The following is a 19,799-nucleotide window of genomic DNA, read 5'->3' as shown; positions in this document are numbered from 1 at the left end:
TAGTGAAACCATTTTAGATTTTATTACTCCTAACATCTGCACATGTTGGCTAGCAGGGGCATGCTTAAGAATGTTGCCAATCTTCCCCACCCACATGCGCTCAGGAAACAGCCTGATGTAAATAGCTGCTGCAGGTTTTGTTCACGATATTCTAAGTAGGTTTTTGTTTCTTATTCTGCCTGAAATTTTCTTCATGGAATAAGGTGGTCTGGTTGACCAAAACAAGTATGAAATCCTATACAAAATCATCAACAATGACCATTCTAAAACTTTTGGAAAGTTCCAGAATTTCATGTCTGTACTGTATTTGAAATAAGCACTTCTGTTGTGGAAATTGTTCATTAAGGAAACCCAGGATGACATCAACCATCCTGACCAGATCGAAGTTCAGAGGTGACCACAGAGCACCCTTGGTTCCTGTGCCTGGTAGGCTTGCTTATCCTTAAAGACCTGACAGGTCTTTTTGAATGTGTATCATCCTTAACTTAAGTATGTCTGTGATGCAAATAAGCTTCACAAAGACTAATATTAAGATTAGAAGCTATTTAACATTGATTTCTTTGTAAGTGTATAGAGAGATGTATAGACATCAAGTAAAGGATGAAGAACACTTAGTTTTCTCCTCTTTCCCAAAAGAACCTTTCTCTCTCTCTTAGCTTTAGGAGTCAATATTCACTGGCTTTAAGGGCTTAAAATTAGTGTTTGTGAATTCCCTTCTTCTGCCTAAAATCTTTGCTGGGTTTTGCCTAAATAACTCACTGAGACTTAGCACAATCCTCTGTCTTCAACTGTTTCTGTAATAAAAGCAGTGTCTTTTTATAGAGATTAGAGTACATTTTTTCCCTCAGCCTTTCTATTTTGCTCTTGCAGCAGAGTTAGCACAATATAAATGTTAATGACATATCTCCGTTTTTCACCTCTATAATTTTGATGTTGTGCTTTTTCTATCATACTAGTCTTAGGTCAGAAAAAAGAACCCTAGAATTGTGTGTTATCCAGTGGAAAAACAGTATGTGAAGATTCTGATGCAAATATTTTTGTACTTGGTATCACAGCATTGATACTCCTAGATGTAGTGCTGAGTAGCATAAAGATCTTCATGAAGCTGCAGAATTTCAGGGAGTATTCTTTGCCAGAACAGAGCAGGAAGCCTGAATGTCACATTGGGTAGGGTAATTAGCATTCTTTTTATCTTTGTGTTGGGAAATACTCTGTGTGGATTGGCTTACGCATTTGTCACAAATGAGGGTGGAGATATAAGGTTTCACATGGAGAGGGTGGAGGACATTAGTTTCTTCACTTACTTTCCTCCCGAAAGGAGATTTCCACCATTTACATCCTTTTATTTAAAAACAAACAAAAAAGCAATGGCCAAGTGCTGCAAAAAAGTCATGGCCATGGTGAAGGGTGCACCATACAATCACATGGCTCAATTATCATTGACTTTAGCTGGGTGGTGACCTGTAGTAGTTAGGTCATCCTTTTGTGTGTCTATGGATTCTTTTAAAAAATACCTGTAAACAGGGACTATTAAAAAGAAAAAATATTCATCATTCATCATACGACAGTATCAGTAAACAAGTTTAATCTGCATATTGCTTTAGAAAAGTCAGTTTATCACAAAACTAAGGGATTGTCATTTTTCTCACTGGACTTAGAACTTCTTGCATATAGACTATTGGTATATGCCTAAGAGTTTTAGGCACAATTCTGCTAATGCTAAGCAGTCCTGTTGTAGCATAATGCTACTGGGACTTCTGACTATTTGTGGAGTAAAAAAAATAAAGCTAAACTATTCTATGCTCTTTCACGGATCTAAAACCCAATTTTCCCTAATTTTTTAATCTTATATGGAGGGCACTGGTAGGAATAGACATTGTTTATATGTTGTATGGATTATTCTTAAATGACGGCAAAGTATCTCTTTTGGTTTTTATTCTTATTTTCTCTTCCAATACACCTTATTTTTTCTGTTTAAGGAAGAGAGGTAGTTGCACTGGCAAGTCATCAGTTGACAGCTCTACACAGTTGTGTAACTTTAATAAAATTTGCATGTTTCAACGTCCTTACTTTTCAGAGGTGCTAATCAAGAATTAATTGTATGTAGGTAAGCTGATGAGAGCGTTGTTGAGACAAGTCAGAGCTAGTTCCAACAGCCTCATATTTGAAGGTGAACTTAGATAGAATATGTCCTTTTTAACAACGACTGTAAGTTAATACCCGTATTTAAGTGTTCCCTTTTAGATGAGGGGAATTAAAATAAGAATGTATCCAGCATTATTTTCAGTTAAGGACAAAATGGCATGTTTCTGAATTAAGCAGTTAACACCGTAGTCAGTTTGAAAGATAACCTTCACAGGACTGATCCATGTTCTTTTATGAGTATCTTGTGGGTTGATACTGGTTCCTTTAGGAAATTACCATTCAAGAATCTTCGTAATGGCATAAACAGACATAGAAATATTGTTTTGTTTTCACTGGTTGATTTGTTCTGATATGCTCAAATTTTATGGGATCTGATAACCTTCAGTGACACACCTATCTCTTGGGGTTTTGTTTAATCCCTCTAAGTTTTAAGGTACAGTGTTACTTTATAGCCCTGATTTTCTTCAAGTATGTTTAAGAAAGCTATTTCTACAGAAAAAGCTTAAGTGCCCTGTACTTACAAACTAAAAGGGCTTGATATTATGACAGCATGTAAATGTGCTGAGGTAGCTGGTAAAAGAAAATTACTTTAAACCCACGATACATCAATATAAGAATTCTGTTGTATAAGGTAACTGTTTCTGGAAAGTCCTTCACACTAAAATCCAGGATGTTCCTTTTTTACTATGGTGGCGTTTCTTTAGAACAACTCTGTACAGACCTTTCTAATGCTTGGTATCTTTTTTACACCATGTTGTAAGTTCAATTATTCTGTATTGTCATTTCAGCAAACCTGTGATCCTGAAAATATAAAGCCGGAAACAAAGCGATATCTAGACAAATCAGTTCAAGTGGGAAAAAGAAACGGACTCCATCTTCCGAAAGAAGTGCAGAATGTAAATATGTATGGACTATTAGTTTATAGAGCAAAGGTGACAAACTGTTGAAGGGATGAAATTATGGTTGTGTAGCTGTACTAAGCATATATTGGAACTTTTTGTGCTTTTGGACCTGCTTAATTACTGCTCTGGTCTGTTCTTAGTTCCAGATCCATTCTTTAAACTTCAATCACCTTAAAGTCTTTAGATTAATCTGTTAGATACCCATGATACCCATTGGATAGAAGTGGTATACATCACCTCTCTTAACCTTCTAGAGTAAAAGAAAACCATCTGGAAGAGTTTTGTTATATATTCTGATTACAGAGAATGCTTAAATTAGATAAATTCCTAGCCAAGAGACCTCTCAAAAAGGTTATTTGTGAGTTCAAGCTTCAGAAGTATGCATAATCGTTACAAAGACAGAGCTATTTTAATTCCAGTTATTAACCAATGTTGTAAAATGTGTCCAAGAATTTAATGGTTTGAGTAAAAAAACTTGAGGGAGGTAGCTTAAAGGGAGGACAAGCTGCGCTGAGAATTTTGGCTCCATTAAGGGATGATTTACTGAAGCATATAAAAGCACATGTCAGTTCTGAAAATCGTGAAGTAAAATTGTCAGCATCTCAATACTGACATTGTTCTTTTTAAATTCTGAGTGATGTTGTACAACAATCTCAGTTTATGACTGGAATAGACTTTAGCCTCTGTAGAAAATGTCATTCTTCATCCACGTCGTTCAGTTAGTGGGAACAGTTTCATGTGTATTTGCATTGCTTAAGGACGATTGGTGCCTTCAAAGGAATTTTGAAATACTTTATAAGGAGGCAATAGTTGAATTTAATTTAAGTAACACTTGACTAATGATAGTTTCTGCTGAGTTTTGTATTTGGTGTGTATTATTCTACTGGTAACTACTGTGTTTGTGTGAACTTGACAGTAAGGGGTAGAGTCATACTAAAAGATATAACAGAAAATGTTTCAGATAGGTGAATATCAGGATTTTGTAATAGGTTTTGGAATGGTCTTGTCTTGTATGGGTATTTTCGTCTTTGTCATATCTGTACAATTCCAAAGGAGTGTTTTTCAGTAGGTGGCATGCATTTGAAATGTCGTCGGTGTGATGACCCTGACCCAGGGTTCCTTGTTGTTTTTGTCAATGATCGTTGTCAATTGCTCAGGACCAAAATAAAGATAAAAAGGAGGCTGAGGGAGAGTGAAGTGTGATGCTACCTACAGTGTGTTACTTAATGCTGTTGGCTAGTGGAGAGCCTAGCTGAAAAAAGTGAAATACTATTCAAGCTTTCTTTTTGTTTTTCCACTAAGTTCTGTTTATACTCAATACAGGAAATAAAGACGATGAAGAAAAAATTGAGTGAGCTGTGTATAGACTTTAACAAAAACCTGAATGAGGAAAACACATTTCTCGTATTTTCTAAGGAAGAACTTGGTGAGTAGTGTGCTTACTCTTTCCATTTATTCAGCCTTTCAGCTTTGCTGGAGTAACTGGTTTTGGCTCAGTGATGATGACTATATCAAGTGAAATTCTGGCTGTTTTCCATTCTTCTTTGTTTCATTTTTACTCCTTCCTTAGAGTTCCCCAGTCCTTAGAATTACCCTTTGCAGGTGTTTATGATCTCTTCATATATTTGTGCTTCCTGAAGTGTTTGCCTTGTATCAAGTTATCGTATCTGCCATACAATTTTTTTTTTTTTTTCGCAGAACTTTACTGTTCTTTGCTTCTTTCCTCTGTTCTGCACTGTTAGGCAATCCCCTGTGTATTATATTTATTGCAGTTATTGGAAAAACTTTTCTGTCCTGCAATATATTTTTAGCTACTTCAATTATTTAAACTGTTCTGGAGATTTCATGTGACAGAGAATTTGGGGATTCATTATCTGAAGGGCGTGGCATAGAATGTACTTCAATAACACCAGAGATACTTTTTTGTCATAATCAGGTTTTTACATGGTAGCCTTAGATGTATTTCTGTTTTGCTTACAAGTGTTCCCAATTTTTATTTTGTTCGATTGTGGTTTGAAAAAGTTTTAGCATCTAGTTGTAAAAAGAGGGGTTACAGTTCTGTGGAGATTTTTGATGTCAGATGGCAACAATCTCACAGAAAGAGAAGGGAGTAGGTAATTCTGGTAAAAGTTGTTTATTAAATTGTGTTCTAGAAGGCCTTCCTGATGACTTTATTAAAAGTTTAGAGAAGACTGAGGAAGACAAATATAAAATTACTTTAAAGTATCCCCACTATTTTCCTGTCATGAAGAAGTGCTGCATTTCAGAAACCAGGAGAAAAATGGAATCTGCCTTTAACTCAAGATGCAAAGAGGTATGTTGTATATTGACTCTTCTACAGGGTAATGGCAGAGTTGGACACTAAGCTTAGACATTCACATGTTAGATTTGAGTTCTATATATTGTCTAGTACGGTGAAATCAAAACTTATCAGTGTGATCTTTAACAGTTCCTTGCTCTAGTTTATTCTGATATCTAATGTCCTTAGAATTTCATGATCCACCTGTGTGTATATGTATCTTAAAGTTTCAGTGGTGCTGTAAATAGAAGTAGGATTTTGATCTTTTACCGTATTTCCCTACAGTGTTCTGCAACTGCTTACTGGCACTTTCCTCCCAGAGAAGGGCATCTGATTGAAACTTCTGTAGTACTTTGGGATTCTTCAGAATGAGAGGGGTTACTAAACATATGTTTTAATTATAAAATACAGGTGATTAAATGTGAAATTATCACATTCCATATGTATGAGAATTTTAATAAAAAATTTAATTAGATGTTTAAAAAGCCCCTACTGTTTATAAAAGATTCATTTAAATATCTAAAAAATAGCATGAAACATGCCTTACGAAAAGAAGAAATAATTTCACAAATAGTTTGTTTAATACTGAAGAGACCAGGCCCCTAGCCAGGTACAAAAATAATGAAAAGGAAAGAAAGGCTAGAAGTGTCATTCAGCAAATTTACTAGCCATTTGTTAGAGAGCAATGGCAAAATTGAGCTTTTGTGTTTGAAGTTCTGGGAAAGGTGAACAGTACAAGATAAGATAAAATGGCATCAAGAACTGAACACTGCAAGTCAGCATGCTTTAAAGGGATTTGCTGTTTAAACTGTGAGACAATCTTCAAACCTATTGCTTGAAAAAAAGCTGAGAAATCTCACTTTTCCAGAACTGGAGGTTAACACAGTTACATTTTCAGCTTCTCAAGGATCCTCCATCACATCTAGGTCAGGGCCTGGGGTTTTTGTGTTTCAGATCTCTTTCTTTGACCACTGTTGTCAGAGTGGCAAAATAGGGAGATTTGCAAACAAGCTTTGAATCTTGGCACAATAGCTTTGCAGTCTATCTTCACCACTAAAAAGCTATGGAGCTTGCTGTCAGCCATTTCCCTGTTACCTTTCAAATTTAAATGATTTATAAAGGAAATAAGATTTGTTATTATCCTAAAAGGAGATGACATATCTTTTGATTAATTTAAACATATAAATTAAAATAGGGATAGTAACAACTCAGGTTGACTAGAAAACTAGCTGCCTGCAGTTAAATGTTGTGACAAAAAAATTATAAGAATCTAGCTAAATATATATTATTCTATATTTATATCTTAAAGTGTTTCATTTTAAATGTTTGCTGTTTCTTATGATTACAGATATTATTCAGATAATTCTTTCCATAAAGTGTTTTCTGGTTTCACTGTACAAATTTGCCTCCTTTCTTTTTTAGGAGAACACAAAAATTCTTCAGCAATTGCTTCCACTAAGGGCAAAAGTAGCAGAGCTTCTTGGTTATAATACACATGCCAACTTCGTCCTGGAAGTAAACACTGCAAAGAGCACGGATAACGTAACAACCTTCTTAGGTTTGTTCTTATTTATAAACAACACTTTTATATTTGGTGTGGCAACATGACTCCTCAGCCAAGATAAATTTAAGTACATAATTGGGTCATGGTGTCCATCATGTTTAGCTAGAAAAGGAACTCTCTGTTGCTGCTGTTCTAGCATGCTTTTTTTCAACCATAGCTATATGAATGCAATTGTTCCAAAACAGGGAAGCACAAGACAAAAATCTGAAAATATTTGTGATAGCAAATACAGGTAAGCAGTTATATCTTTCTCTGCCCCAAAATGCACTTCTCATAAGCCTAAGCAATTTTATTGGTTCTTATTCTAATTAGAGGCTGCATCACACTTTCAGCTTTTCATTCCCTTAGGTTAGTTGCAATTTTTTGTGTGTGTGTAGCCTTGGCGTCTTTTTCTGATACAATTGCACTAGTTATAATGAAAGATTATGGTATGTGATGGTGCAACTTCCTTGAGCTGAATTAAAAAATCAGCTCTGGAATGATAGATTAAATCTGGAATTCAAAAGCCCTCTAATGGAACTTGATCTACAAACAGGTATCTTGAAAATTTTAAACTGAGAAGTTTAGAGATTTATAGTCATTCTCTTGACATCGGTGGGCCCACTCTGTCCATAGAGTTAACCTCTACGTTCTGGAATTACGTAGTTCCATAGAATAGTATGTGCTCCTTTGTTAACGTGTTCTAACAGCATTTAGGATTGTATACTAATACACGGTATAAATAAACCCCCCAAAATAATTTAGTACAACAATAAAGTCTGGTGGTTGTGGGCTTTTTATGTTTAAACATCAGTAAAGAGGTTCAAATGCACCTCTTCCTTCACCTTTAATTCTGTTGCATTTCTTCTGTTATGGTGTGAGCTTAGCTCCATATTTGGCAATACCAATTATCTTTATGTTTGTCAATGAACTTACACTTAATTCTGATTTATAATTAAATGTTAGAATTATCTGATTTTTGTAAGTGTACTTAAAGTAGTTTGGACTCTTTGCTATCGTTATATTTTTGTAATTCTAAATGGGCTTATGTAAGACTTCGTTTTTTCATTTGTTTTCAAGCTGAGATACCTCATAATTTAGCAGTTACTGTTGTGACTAATGTTTTACAGTATGAGATCATGCACTTTTCTATTCATAAATATCATGTTTCATGGTAATTCTCATAGAGGGAGAATGTTCCATCAAACTAATTGACAGCTTTAGTTTATTTCTTCTCAAATATTCTTGGCTCCGAGTATGACAGTATGATTTGCTCTGCTTTGTTCATATATATTACTGTTTTAAATTCGTGTTCATAAGCTGATCTTATTGCTAGGAAGAAAGCATTCTGTCCTATGACATATTCTGAATTTCAGGTAATATGATCTGAATTTTAGTCTTTTAGTCACATAAATGCATATAGGGCCTTAACAGCCTACCTAGAAACAGGAGTGGCAGTTCCTAAATGTTATGCTGTAGACCAATAGTGAATATTAACCTGAAATCTTAAGGATGAAAAAAAAGTGTCTGGTAGTCCAGAAATACTTACAAGAGAATAAGTACAGTATGTACTTTATGGGAGTTTCAGCAAGTGTAAATATTTTATATTCAGTATATTGGATTCATAGTGCTATGACTGTTTCTTGTCCAAGGAAAGCTATATTGGAAAAAAATGGGATCATAGAGATTAATATCCAGTGGCTTTGGTAGTCTAGAAGCTAGCTGTCTTGCAGGCAAGAATTCTCTAGTCTCTTGTGCTTTTATAGCACTTCAGCTGCAAGTAGGTCATAATGTAAGAAAAAGTATGGTTTGCATTTTGTGTTGCACTGCTAGTAACTAATAGTGGTTGTAGTTTTCAGCTGTTTCTTCAGAAAACACATCAAGAAAACTGAGATTATGTGAGGTAGAATCAAAAGCTTCAAGCAAAAGCATCTAGTGTTACTTTCAATTTCTGATGTCTTTGGAAAAAGTCTAAATTTGCTAAAATCCTTCACAATACTATAGGCGTATGTGGACTTCTGAATCATTTATAGCATGCCTGTAATTAAAATTCATTAAGACAAGAAAGCAGACAGTTTACTTGCTGTTAGTCAATAAATGGAAAACTCTAGTATCCACTCTTTGGGCATATGCTTGAAGTTACAAGTGTATTTTGTAGGAATACTCATGATATTAAGGAACATAGAAGCTGATTCCAAGGCAATCTTTGTTTCAGATGATTTGAGTAAGAAGCTAAAGCCATTGGTTGAGGAAGAAAGAGAATTCATTCTAGATTTGAAGAAAAAGGAGTGTAAAGAAAGAAACTTTGATTATGATGGAAGAATCAATGCATGGGATCTTCATTATTATATGAACAAAACAGAAGAGCTGAAGTACTCCATAGATCAAGAAAAGCTGAAGGAATACTTCCCAATCGAGGCTGTTACAGAAGGTTTGCTAAATACTTACCAGAAGCTGCTGGGACTTGTATTTGAGCAAGTAGAAAGTGCTCATGTTTGGCATGACAGCATTACTCTTTATACAGTAAAAGATAATTCAACAGGAGAAATGTTAGGGCAGTTCTACTTGGATCTTTACCCCAGGTAATTATGACTTAGTGTTTGATTTAGTATTTTAAATGGAATTGGTCTTAATGGGTTGCTGGTGTGTTTGAAGTTAAATGTATTTGGAAGTATTTGTCCCACTGACAAGATTATTACTGTGTTCATTAAGTTCTTCTTTGGACTGTTTTCAGATTGTTTATACATTTTTCTTTTTTGCAGTGCTACTGCATTTCTTGCTTATATTCAGTTTATGAAGCATTACTCTTTGTTGATTTTCTGTAGTATTGCTGTCTAGTCGGCTGTGCATAATTTTTTCCTCAATGAACTTTTCACCTCCTTAAATTAATACTGTGGTTTACTTTTCATTTACATTGAACTCTTACTCCAGTCTATTCAGATCAATTGTATTCCTAACTGCCAAGTGTTCCTAATTTCTCCCAGTGTATTTTGTACTCTGTTGACCAGACTGCTAAAGAAAATATTAAATAGATCAAGACCAGGAATAGATTCCTGTAGAGCACACCTTTAAACATACTTCCAGGTTGATGTCTGTAGCTCTTCAGCTCTCTTTGTAGCTGTTTACAGCATCATCTGTGTGTGGTCGGAGATTAGGAGACTAGACTGGTTTGACAGGATTTACTCTTAGCTTGCGTTTTTTTTACTGTTTCTCACTGTTTTGGTTTGGGTTTTTAAAATTATTCTTTAGGTATTTATAAATTGGCTGGTACACTTTTTTTTAATATAAATTGATTTAAGGCTTCTGTGGTCTAAGAAAATCAGGTTAGTCAATACAATAGTACAGAAATTCTTTTTTTTTTTAAGATAGGCACATGTTATCTCACATGTTTGCCTGCTCTCCTCTTTCTGCATGTCATGTGAATTGCTGAAGCTATTTGTTAGTAAGGCTGCTCTGACTTAACTACCTAGTTAACTACTCAGTTTTAGGGCAAAAATTTCAAAATAATTTTTCTTTAAACTTTTGGGTTACACTGGAAATGCAGTAAACTGTATCCTTTTGTCTCCTGTAATGAAAGAAAAGAGTACTGCTTCTGACTACAGAGCCTAGTCCTTCCTGTTACAGTAGCAGTTTAAAATAGAATTGACGTCTAAAGTGTATGTACTTTCAGTATCTAAGTAAAAGTCAGTTTCCTGCTGTGAATCTTAAAATGATGCTATTTAAGTACTGGATTTTTTTCCCCTTGCTCTCTTAATAGGGTCTAAAACTTAGTAAGTCGTAGAAGTCTTCTGAAAAGATGTAATTTCTTTGTTTAAAGCTTTAAAGACAAACTGACTGATAGTTCCTATTCTTGAATAGGCTTCACCATTGCAGTGAGCAGGCTTGTGGTTTGAAGATAATGTCTGATATATTTTCTTATACAGAGAGGGGAAGTATGGGCATGCAGCATGCTTTGGTCTCCAACCCGGCTGTCTTCTCTCTGATGGCAGCAGAATGATGTCTGTAGCTGCTCTGGTAACCAACTTCACACAGCCATCATCAGATCGCCCATCATTGCTGCGACATGATGAAGTAAAGACTTACTTCCATGAATTTGGTCATGTAATGCATCAGATATGTGCACAGGTTAGTGATGTTTAATTTCCAGTGTAAGGCTTACTTCTTCCTCTAGTGTGTCAAACCAACGTATAAGTCTATTTTGGTGGTTTCTAATTTTAGTAAAGTACATATCGTAGAATCATAGAATGGTTTGTGTTGGAAGCAATCTTAAAGATCATCTAGTTCCAGCCTCCCTGACATGGGCAGGGAGACCATCCACTAGGCCAGGTTCCACAAAGCCTCATCCAGCCTGGCCTTGTGCATCCACACATGAGGGCATCCACAGCTTCTCTAGGCCACCTGTTCCAGTGCCTCATCACCATCACAGTAAAGAACTTCTTCCTAATACCTAATCTAAAGTTACTTTCTTTCAGTTTAAAGCCATTACCCCTTGTCCTGTCACTACATGCCCTTGTAAAAAGTCCCTCTCCAGCTTTCTTGTAGGCCCTCTTTAGGTACTGGAGGGCTGCTGTAAGGTGTCCTCGGAGCCTTCTCTTCTCCAGGCTGAAAAACTCCAACTCTCTCAGCCTGTGGTCATAGGAGAGGTGCTCCAGCCCTCTGATCATCTTTGGGGCCTCCTCTGGACTTGCTCCAACACGTCTATGTTCTCCTTATGTTGGGGAGCTGAGAGCTGAACGCAGTACATGCTGTGGAATTGCACACAGGTCAGGGAGGCCTGCTTTCCAGCTGTCTCTTCCACTATGAAGGTGGTTGCTGTGTGCATAGCTACCACGCTTATTGCTGTTGTATTTCATGTAAATTTTTATTTGTGCACCTGCAAGTAACTTGCAAGTCTCACATAAGAACATCCTGTCCTCTGGGATTTGTGTGTGCAAAGAACTGCCTTGTTTCATATGATGATTTGTTTAAGCATGTTAAAACTTCACATTTGAAGGGTATGCAGGGATCAGACTAGGTGGGAATCTGTGAGCTGCTGGTGAAGGTCAGCTGTGGGAGATGGATACTCCTTGTAATGTACTGGGGGTCTGCTGGAAAGTGAGATACCAGAGCAGGGAGGGGATCTGTTAATGCTGTTACAGAAGGAGAGCTTTTGAAGTGACTTGAACCAAATGTCTTATATTTTTCTTGTTACTGTGGTGCACTTGTTTATGGGTAAATGAGGATACCTGAAGGCCAACAAACTCCTGCACTCCTCTTGTCTTTTGCTCTAGCCCCTTCTGTCACCGTTTCTTCCCAGCTGATACGTCCTAGCTTTTCTTCATAGCTGCTGTTCAGCAAGTACATTAAGAAGGGCCAGACTGTTAGACCTATGGATTTGAGTAACCCACAAGTGTAAATGAAAGCAAAAGTTTTTCTCCTTTTCTGCTGTTCTTCTGAAGACATGAGAGGAAGATAGATGCATGTGACGTAGCTGTCAGTTCAATGTCATGTTCTATATTACACATGCGCTTTTTTTTTGTTAACCCTGCAAGAAAGTAAGTTCAAAAGCCAATACTCCTGTGGACATCTCTTCCTTGATGGAGGATAGAACTTCAGAATGTCTACAGTTCTTAGAGGGCGCTTGGGAAACTGAGAATTCTTTTTTTCTTTTAGCACTTGAAATGCTTTGTCAAAATGTTGCTGAGAAGGGAAGAACAATAAAATTGGGTTGGCAAGAGGAGGTGGACTTACACAGGACAAGTGTGGAGTGAGACCAAATAATTTCTGTGGGTATTCGAACAACTGTCTTTTGAAAAAGTGACTGTTTCTTTTTAGAAATATTTTGGGTTTGGAATATATTTTAATGGCATCTGAAAATTTATATTCTGCTAGAAATCCTGGCTTCTACTTTAATTTAATACAATGGCTCTTCCTTTTAGACTGATTTTGCTAGGTTTAGTGGAACTAATGTGGAAACAGACTTTGTAGAGGTACCTTCACAAATGTTTGAGAACTGGGTGTGGGAAGAAGAACCACTGAAGCAAATGTCAAGACATTATAAAGATGAGAGCCATGTTGGAGACACTCTCCTTGAGAAACTTGCTGCCTCTAGACTGGCTAATACAGGTATTTCTCTCCCCTCTTTCCCCACAGCATATGTATGAAAATATATAATTTTAAAAATTGGTGGGAAACACTAAAGGCAATATAACAAGCCTGTCATATTTCCTCTGTGTGTACACTTATCCTTGCCTTTCCGGCTTTATTTCTGTGTGTTACCACCATTAATAAAGGCTGTAGTGACAGATACCACTATTTGCAGGAATAGTAGCAGCTCTCATTTTGCCCACAGGACTAAAATACCTTTGCATTCCTCTCCATGTGACTTTTTTACATGCCAGCTTGCTCATTTAAAATTGGGCATGGTCCAGGAGAACGTCCTGGGTTTTCTGTTACGTTCTTTTCTGGTAGCCCAGGGCAGGCACTGTGCATGTATACAGTATCAGGTTTTCTATATGTATTGTCTACATTTGATTTACACATGACATTTGAAAGACATGAAAGTAGTCTGCGTATTTACTGAACATACATAGCATATGCCAGACAGAAGTGTTGTAACCCTGCATTGCTGAAACAGCCTCTTAACTTTTCAATCCAGAAACTTAAGTCCATGTTCTCTACCTTCCCAGCAGATATATTGCCTTCCCTAAACTTAGGTCTCAGTTCTCTTCTCATTCCAAGTCTTGTACCACCTTACATGTATCCAAATAGAGATCATAATCTCATGTCATTATCAATCATCTTGTTCTGTCACCCTCACCCCTCTGTCCCTGTAATCAGGACTCCCCCAATATCATAGTCTTACCCATTTGTGGTACAACTTGTCATTAAGCCACTGCTGCTTATTTCGTACCGCTTCCCCATCCTGAACAAGAGGGCCTTGTCCTTCTGGCTTGTACAGGCACTGTAGCTACATAAGCATTTTGTCTGAGTAGAAGTTCATATCTTGTAGCTTCTTCAAAAAAGCCTACAGCAGCTGCAGCAGCAGATGTTGCTGTTGAAGTGTCTTGGGGTAGACATACTTACTGCCATCTGTGCAAGCCCTGAATGAAATGGTATACTGGGATTAAAGATAGCTGAAAACATAATTTTAAATACTTTAAATAAAAGCAAATTTCAGTATCTGCTCTGTTTTGGTTTTGATCTGTGGGGAAAATAACATTTGAAAAGACAAAGCTTCTAGTGACAATTCCTTTATTAAAAATATGCCTGTCAACTTTTTTAACTGAAGCAATTCAGATGGGAATGACACAACTCCCAGTTTTTTTCTGTGGTTAAAATTCCAGTAATTTAGGGTGCGTGTTGAGGTGTTTGAATGGAAGGTGCTACTACAGCTACTTTGATGCTAGTTAATTAAATGTTTTTACCCAATTAGGCCTTTTAACTCTCCGTCAGATTGTTTTGAGCAAAGTTGACCAGGCACTGCATACAAAACCTTTCGTTGACCCGGCAGATGAATATGCTAAATACTGTATGGACATTCTAGGAATTCCTGCCACCCCAGGTATGTCAGTATGAAGCTTTTATACAGCATGTCCATATGGTTTGGTTAAATGCTCCTTTCTTTCCCCATAAAGCTTGAGATACAAAACCCCCAGAATTGTTGTTTATAAAAGAAACTACTTTATGAAGCTGAAATAATTACTTTGACGCTTGGGGTGATATTAATGATCTCTTCTGAAGGAAAGTTAAGGTCAACAGAAAACTTTTGCTGGTTATATTTTAGAGTGATGAGAATAGTACCCTAGATGTTCTGTCACATCTGTGTTGGATGTGCAACTAGCCTAAAACGGGAAATTGAGTTTCATTTGTAGTTCACAGAATATGGCCAATACTTTGAAACAGACAAAGCGTCTGTCTCAAAGTAGTTGATATAAATACCATATTAATTTATTCTTGAAGTACTGTATACATCAAAAAAAACCCCTGTATTTGATTTAAATAAATTAATGTTAATCTACTTTCCAAGGAACAAACATGCCAGCAACTTTTGGACATCTGGCAGGTGGTTATGATGGTCAGTACTATGGATACCTGTGGAGTGAAGTGTTTGCCACGGACATTTTTTATAGCTGCTTTAAGCAAGAAGGAATAATGAATCCAAAGGTAGGTGATGAATGCTTTTTGCTGAAGACTTTTATTGCACTTTTTCTCTAAAACCACATTTATTGCAAACATGAGCCGTAGGTATATATCTCAAGTACTTCTGTACCTGGCAAGTTCAGATTAAAAAAAAAAAAAAGTATACTAACTTTAGAAAATAATCTTGACATTTCCAAGCGTACTTGGATTATAATACAATTCTTACATAGTCATACATTCAGTATTATATTATGACACTTTTAAGGTATCATGTCACATTTAGTGCCTCCATCTTTAATTTTAGACTGAAGAACCATATTCCTCCATTGCAAGAGCAGATGCGTGCTCTTCTGCTCTGAAAGCTGTATGATAGTGGTGTTCTATTTAGTACTTCATGTGGTACTTTTATGTACTTATTATTTAGAAAACAATTTATTTTGAGCTTTCTCTTTCACAGCACAGTATCACTTGCAAATTTTTTTCTTCTTTTGCTTTTCTCCGAAGTGGCTTTTGAAGTTCAAATCCTTGAAAGGTTCTGGATTTACTGAGGTTTTTTTCCTTGTGTAATTCTCTACCTCCAGCAGAAAAAAAGGATAGTCAGTGATGTGGTTAGTAGTCCTGGCACTTCTGGCAACATTTTTATTTTTCAGAGATTATAGTATTAGACTTGTGAATTGAGATGCTACAGTTCTATCATGGGAAAGACCTTTCAGTTTTCCTGATCCTCCTACCTATCTTCTGGATTCAGCAGCCAGCAGTAGTACTCCCCTTTAGTAAATGTGTACAAGGAGAGAACAGAAAGTGCTTGACTTTCCTGTTCCTCTCCTGCAATTTACCTTCATTCCTCCCTTTCCTTATCACAGCAACCAGAACTTCTAGAACTGTGCATCCCCTCTAGAGGGTGGAGAAAGTAAGATTAGACTTTGATCTGGACAAAGAAGCATCCAAAGGGGAAATTGGGTAGGGGCTAGAAAAACTAAGGCAGTGGTTAGACCAATAAAACCCAAAAGGTTTTATGAAGAAAAGCAGTAAACTAAATAGTTTGAGAGGAGAAGTGACAAAAGGTTTGGAGGTCAAGACTGAGATTTGAAGTGCCTGGGATTTGTGACAGGTATGTGTGAAAATAAGCATCCCTGCTTGTTCAGTGGGAATGTTGTCACTCATAAATAGAGGAGGAGAGAAGAAATGGCAAATTAGATGAGAGAATATAAAGTTACTTTTTAATTAAATGCTGTTCTTATGGATCTTAATGCATTTGGGGAGGGGTCAGTCTTGCTGGGTTTTTTAACTGTTAGCAATTGGCAGAGATGGATAACATTGTTGGTGTTGGACTTGTGGGATTTCGTGTCAGTTTTCTGTTCTGCCACAAGCATTACCGCTCCAGTGTCATCAAGGACTTTTTTTTTCTGTTAGTTTTACTCCCTACTCTCAGAACTCTTTTTTGAGTGATTGTACAGTCAAAACCCTAAGCTGTAGTTTGCCAGGATTGCTTTGTGATCTTACCTCTCCTAAGGGGTGAAAGTGCCTTTTATTCTGGTTGGTTTTGGGTTGGGGGGGATTTTTATGTCTTTTGTCTGTCTTTGTATGGGAAGCTTTGAGAATAAATTATTCTAGGAGTGAATATTCGCTATGGTTCAGCTAAAAGGCAACTAGTACCTCTTTTAATGTGAAGCCTGCTATCCAAGCTAAGAAGTGAGGAAGAGAAATGATTATTTCTCTGTGTGTTTGTGTGTGTGTGTATCACTCCCTCTCTAGCATATGTTTGCACACACATTTCACTTGAATGCTGATGTAACTTCAGGGGTAACTGGAGATTTTCCTTCCCTCTTCAGAGCAATGTTACCTTCTCAAACTGGTTCTCTTTCAGCTTGTTTTCCTTATTTGCAATCCATGTAAGTGTAATAGAGTTCCACAGGATGGGACAAACTATCTTTTATAAACAACTACTAGACACCAGTATGATTTTTGTACTTACTCATATTTCATTATATCTAGATTTAGACTAGCCTTCAGAACAGCAGGTAAGGAAAATGGTTACGGTGGTATGACTAGGGCTTTTAAAAATTTGGCTTACCTCTTCCTGTTTGAATAAAACCTTTCTTCCTGTTTTGAGCAACAGTTATTGAAACCAGCTTCAGAGACTGTATCTATAAAAATACTTCAGCAGACACTTCACCCTAGCTTAACTGGTCATCACACTCCTCATTTCTTGCACATTATCTGGAATAACCTCTGGTCTCCCTACAACTGAGCAATGTGCTGGCTATGGAGAGACAACAGCAAAAACTCAAAGTCTACTCAAATAACACTTTTAAACTACAAGGAGCAGTATCTACATTTGCTGCTGATGTTCAGGAAACTAAAACATAGTGACATATAAGCAATGCTCCAGTGAATATTTCTTTTTGCATTTTAGGTTTTTTTCAGCTCTAATTCAGACAATGTGATTAGTAATGCAGTTAAGACATGGAAATCTATCAGTTAAAAAGCCTATGCTTGTTTTTGCAGTACAGCTGTCAGGAAGCGGTGTGGTCTTGTAATCTTATAACTTCGACGTGTGTGGGACATATATATGTGTATATACACTGACTAAAAGGAAGAACATTGTTTTTGTCAATATCAGAAACATCTGGGACATCTGCATGCAAAATGTTATTTTCTTATTGGCGGGCATGTCTCAGAAGCCCAAAATTCTCCATATATGTTCTTTAAAATATGACTTCTTGTTAAGAAAAGTCCTCATTACTTACTGTTGTCTCAGAAACTTGATTCATTCTTTTTAAAGGAATCATTGCTTCTGAAGTAATAATGTTTCTTCCTGAAAATAAAACCTGAGTTAAGTCTCCGTTAATTTAAAATAATTTAGTAGGGATTAGATGTGTTTATATATATTGTATATGTTACTATGCAATTAATATTTGTATATGTGCCATGTTATTCCTCAGTGCTGTATCTATTTCTGAACTATCATCTCTTTCTTTAAACAGAGATTAAAGAAAGAGAAACCATCAATTAAGAGAGAATAGGTGTTAGGTTCACTTTTCGTGCCAGTGAGTCACAGGGATAATCATCATTGAAGAGTATGTGGATGTTGTCTGTGTGCGTGTTGAACTTTATTGAATGTCTTTGAGACAAGTTCTGATTGTGGCATCCAAAACTGTAAAACCACAAGAAAAAAAAATTCTTTGAGAAGAGGTTAAATTTCTGCCCTCTTGATCTAAATTATCCTTATGGTGTATCCTGATTTTAAATACACAACAAATACAGAGAAGAGGCAGTTTGCAAGATAAGAAATACTGACATTTTGCTTTACCTTTTATCAGGCTGGGATGAAATACAGAAACCTCATTTTGAAACCTGGAGGATCTTTGGATGGGATGGATATGCTACAAAATTTCTTGGAGCGTAAACCAAGTCAGAGAGCTTTCCTTTTAAGTAAGGGATTATGTGTTCAGTAAAATTATGGTTCCTTTGTAATAGCATGTAAGTATGGAATGAGCTGGAAATGTCAGTGTGTTTCACATCTTAACTATGTATCACTCTAGGGAAACTGGGTCACTTTTTGATGATTTTTTTAAATTGTACAAATAAAAATGTGTTTTTTTAAATTGCATAGAACTACAAAATTCAACACGTCAGGAAAAAGGTGCAGAAGCTGAGGAATTTGGATGGTAATTTTTTTTATTATTTTGAAATAATAATAACAGTATGGGGAGTTGATGCCATGTTTCTCTTTTAATAGATGGACTTCAATTATCTCTTGTGAACTAATTTTAAAACTGGAGGGGAAAAAAAAGGACACTACCAGCAATAAAAGAAACAGATTCATTCTTATTCTGTATTTTCCTATTGTATTGATGGCTCACCAGTGTCTTTGATGGAGAAGTGTGTTTCATCATGGTTTGGGTTCAGTCTGCCTTCCTGAAAAATTTCAAGACTGAGAACCTACCCCAGAGAGTTTTGCAGCAGAGATGCCTATGTGATACTTTTAGACTTCATTCTGATGCATGTTAAATTCTTGTATCATTTATAAACTTACACAGTACAACTAAAAAAAAACCCTCTACCATTTGAGCTACCATTTTCTTCCCCTCGTTGAGGAGAAACAGCCCAAATCTATGACCTTGGCAGTCCTTCCACCACTTTTTCTCTTTTGTTGATGATCACAAATGAGGTCTTTGTTTTCCAAATTATATCACCACTGGCACTGAAAAGTTATACTTGAGCAATTGTGACGGCTTCAGAAGTATTTTGAGATACGTACAAGGAACAAAGGGAAGATGATGTCCCCAGTGGGAATGGTAAAAGTCAGTCAAATGTTTTCCTATTCCTTTCCAGTGTGGCATGCAGAGGTGCTATAAAAAAAGCTTCATGGATTTAATTTTTTCAGCTGTGGAAGTAATCGAGGAACTACCATGCAGTTTTTCTGCAAGATCAGAAAAAATGAGGCTAACAAGTGAACCACCCAAATAAAACTGCTAATCCAAGTGCACTTTTTTTGTCCTTAGATGTCATGTTACCTTGGTTTTGGTATTACAACATGTACATGAACAAACTTCAATTTTGGTTACCATCTAATATGTTTTAGACATTTGAACCATAGCTCTAAACATAGTTGGCATTTTTATTGGTTTGTTCAACGGCAAAGTAAGAAAATGTGCCCGATCAACTCAAAAGACTTGCTCTTTTTCTAGCAAAAGAAAACTGAAAGCATTCACTTTGGGTCAAATCTGTGTGTTTCAGGTGGGACAAAACCCCGCAATTGTGAATGTTCAGGTGAAACTATTTC

The 19,799-nt window shown here is 36.4% G+C and overlaps 1 protein-coding gene across 6 annotated transcripts in view; it reads left to right on the top strand.

Annotated features, from left to right (window-relative positions):
* NLN (neurolysin) overlaps positions 1-18,844 on the top strand; it is a 35,329-nt gene extending 16,485 nt beyond the window's left edge. For 3 of the 6 annotated variants that reach the window (XM_055790679.1, XM_055790683.1, XM_027791253.2), the window contains 10 exons: positions 2,934-3,077; positions 4,371-4,473; positions 5,201-5,361; positions 6,769-6,904; positions 9,105-9,471; positions 10,813-11,014; positions 12,808-12,994; positions 14,304-14,432; positions 14,898-15,034; positions 18,334-18,844. In XM_055790679.1, the coding sequence (XP_055646654.1) occupies positions 2,934-3,077; positions 4,371-4,473; positions 5,201-5,361; positions 6,769-6,904; positions 9,105-9,471; positions 10,813-11,014; positions 12,808-12,994; positions 14,304-14,432; positions 14,898-15,034; positions 18,334-18,468 (1,701 nt within the window). In that variant the 3' untranslated portion in view covers positions 18,469-18,844. The remainder of the gene's footprint in view (positions 1-2,933; positions 3,078-4,370; positions 4,474-5,200; positions 5,362-6,768; positions 6,905-9,104; positions 9,472-10,812; positions 11,015-12,807; positions 12,995-14,303; positions 14,433-14,897; positions 15,035-18,333) is intronic. The other 3 variants (XM_055790682.1, XM_055790681.1, XM_055790680.1) reach the window with 3 other exon arrangements.
* The last annotated feature ends 955 nt before the right edge of the window (positions 18,845-19,799 follow it).

This window comes from Falco peregrinus, chromosome Z (genome assembly GCF_023634155.1).
Source record: "Falco peregrinus isolate bFalPer1 chromosome Z, bFalPer1.pri, whole genome shotgun sequence".
Classification (NCBI taxonomy): domain Eukaryota; kingdom Metazoa; phylum Chordata; class Aves; order Falconiformes; family Falconidae; genus Falco; species Falco peregrinus.
The sequence above is the reverse complement of the archived record's forward strand: the minus strand, read 5'-3'. Positions and strand labels throughout refer to the sequence as shown.